At 33.4% G+C, this 1,876-nt stretch overlaps 1 protein-coding gene across 1 annotated transcript; it reads right to left on the reverse strand.

Annotated features, from left to right (window-relative positions):
• Positions 1-5: 5 nt before the first annotated feature.
• Positions 6-1,663, reverse strand: LOC107668416 (uncharacterized; the record flags this gene model as incomplete). Its single annotated transcript, XM_016460285.1, has 5 exons — positions 6-310; positions 394-589; positions 853-937; positions 1,133-1,222; positions 1,574-1,663. Coding segments are annotated over 5 exons (766 nt in total), but the record flags the coding sequence as incomplete, so codon positions are not given.
• Between the last annotated feature and the right edge of the window lie 213 nt (positions 1,664-1,876).

Raw genomic sequence — 1,876 nt, forward strand, 5'->3', positions numbered from 1 at the left:
GAGACTGATTTTCCGATGCCAGCAACTCCTTTTGTCAGTACAGTTTTGATCTGCTTGTCTTGTTCAGGTGTTTCAAACACATTTGTGCATTCAACCTGTATCTCCTGTGATTCATGACGTCTGGAAGCAACTTCAATCTGTCTCACCTCATGTTCAGTATTGACCTGTTCACTACAACCCTGAGTGATATAGAGATCTGTGTAGATGTTCTTCAGAAGTGTAGAGTCACCTTGCTTTGCAATTCCTTCAAACACACATTGATACTTCTTCTTTAGGCTACATTTTAGCTGATGAATGAAGAACAGCTCATCTAAACAGAAACACAAATACAGATATTGTTTAATCTCCTACATTTATAAGTGACAGTCTGACAGATGCTCACGAGTCTCTTACCTTCTAGAGTATCAGCAGCTTCATCTTGCTTCATCTCTCTCAGGAAGCAGAGCGTGAGATCAAGAGCTGCTTCTTTGTTACTGCATCTGTTCTCATTAAAGTCCTTCACAAAGTATTGCATGTCTTCTTTTTGTAATATTTTCTTAAACTTTTCCAGTTCTTTCTTCAGAAATGTGATTATTTTGCTCTCAAGATCCTACAAAGCAAGACAAAAATGAATGACAGAAAATAAATCATCTATATTTGGTCAAAATTATTTATTCAGTGATTTAAAATATTCATAAAAAATAAAGTTGAGATGAACGTTAATTTGCGGTAAATATGAATAAAAATAGGTTTTCATTCTTATTTTATGGGTTCTTAAGAAAAAATTAGAAATGAAAGTTCTGTCACACTTTTATTTATTAACATATTTGTTTATTATAATTATTAAATATTCCTGAAAATGTGTTTTATTACCTGGAAGATCTGCAGGAGACTGTCTGTAAAATTCTTGTGGTTCCTGTGAGACTGTAAATCTGGATCTAATGTTTCATACTGAAGCCTGATAGTAAATAAAATAAATCAAAATACTGCATTTTTAAGACAAATATGACCAAAATATCTTGTAAACGTTTTTAGCAAAGAGAAAATCAATACTGTGATAAATTTATGGACTATAAGTTTTATGATAATTATTCGCTGATACACTTTCTGACACAGTCTATCTTTAAAGAAAAATAAGAAACACATCAAATACCGTTTGGTTCGTGTTGTTTCTTCACTGAAGTTTGGTGCTTCTTCCTTTGACTCGTCACTCTTCACAGACACATGTGAGCCTGATCTTACACTAATGACACAAAGAACAAAACACTTTACTACAGGAGCTCCTTCAGTCTCATTTAAAGAGCTTTACTGTTGAGGATGGTAATTAAGCTCAGTATAGACATGCATTTGTTCATCTATGACTATGGAGAGATGGAAAGACATATTCATGTTTGGCTGCATGATCTATTTTTCATGGTTAATTTATACCTCCTTGTGGCTGCTTGTGTAATTGTGTTACTGGAAAGAAGCTCCAGACTGAGTTCAATAAAGAGGAAATCAGTGATTTATTGATTTATTTCATTCATTTCTATCACAAGCATCTTAGTGGAGAAATAAGCCAACACAACATTATAATTTCAAAGATAATAAATACCTTTTGATAGATGTTTTTTTCTCACTGAAGTTTGGTGCTTCATCCTTGGACCGGTCACTCTTCACAGACACATGTGAGCCTGATCTTACACTAATGACACAAAGAGAAGAGAAACTTTACTACAGGAGCTTCATCTGTGTTTTATATCGACACACATTCTCTCGAGTCCTTCACAGAAACCTTTGCAGAGTTTTAAACATAGCAGTCATTCTTTTACAGACTCACATTTGTTTAACAGTTTTTTCTGTAAAGTACTTAAAATGTGAGACTAAATATATTTTTACAAATATTTGACTGATCTAA

The sequence above is a fragment of the Sinocyclocheilus anshuiensis genome, unplaced genomic scaffold (assembly GCF_001515605.1).
Source record: "Sinocyclocheilus anshuiensis isolate Anshui unplaced genomic scaffold, SAMN03320099.WGS_v1.1 scaffold19797, whole genome shotgun sequence".
Taxonomy (NCBI): Eukaryota; Metazoa; Chordata; class Actinopteri; order Cypriniformes; family Cyprinidae; genus Sinocyclocheilus; species Sinocyclocheilus anshuiensis.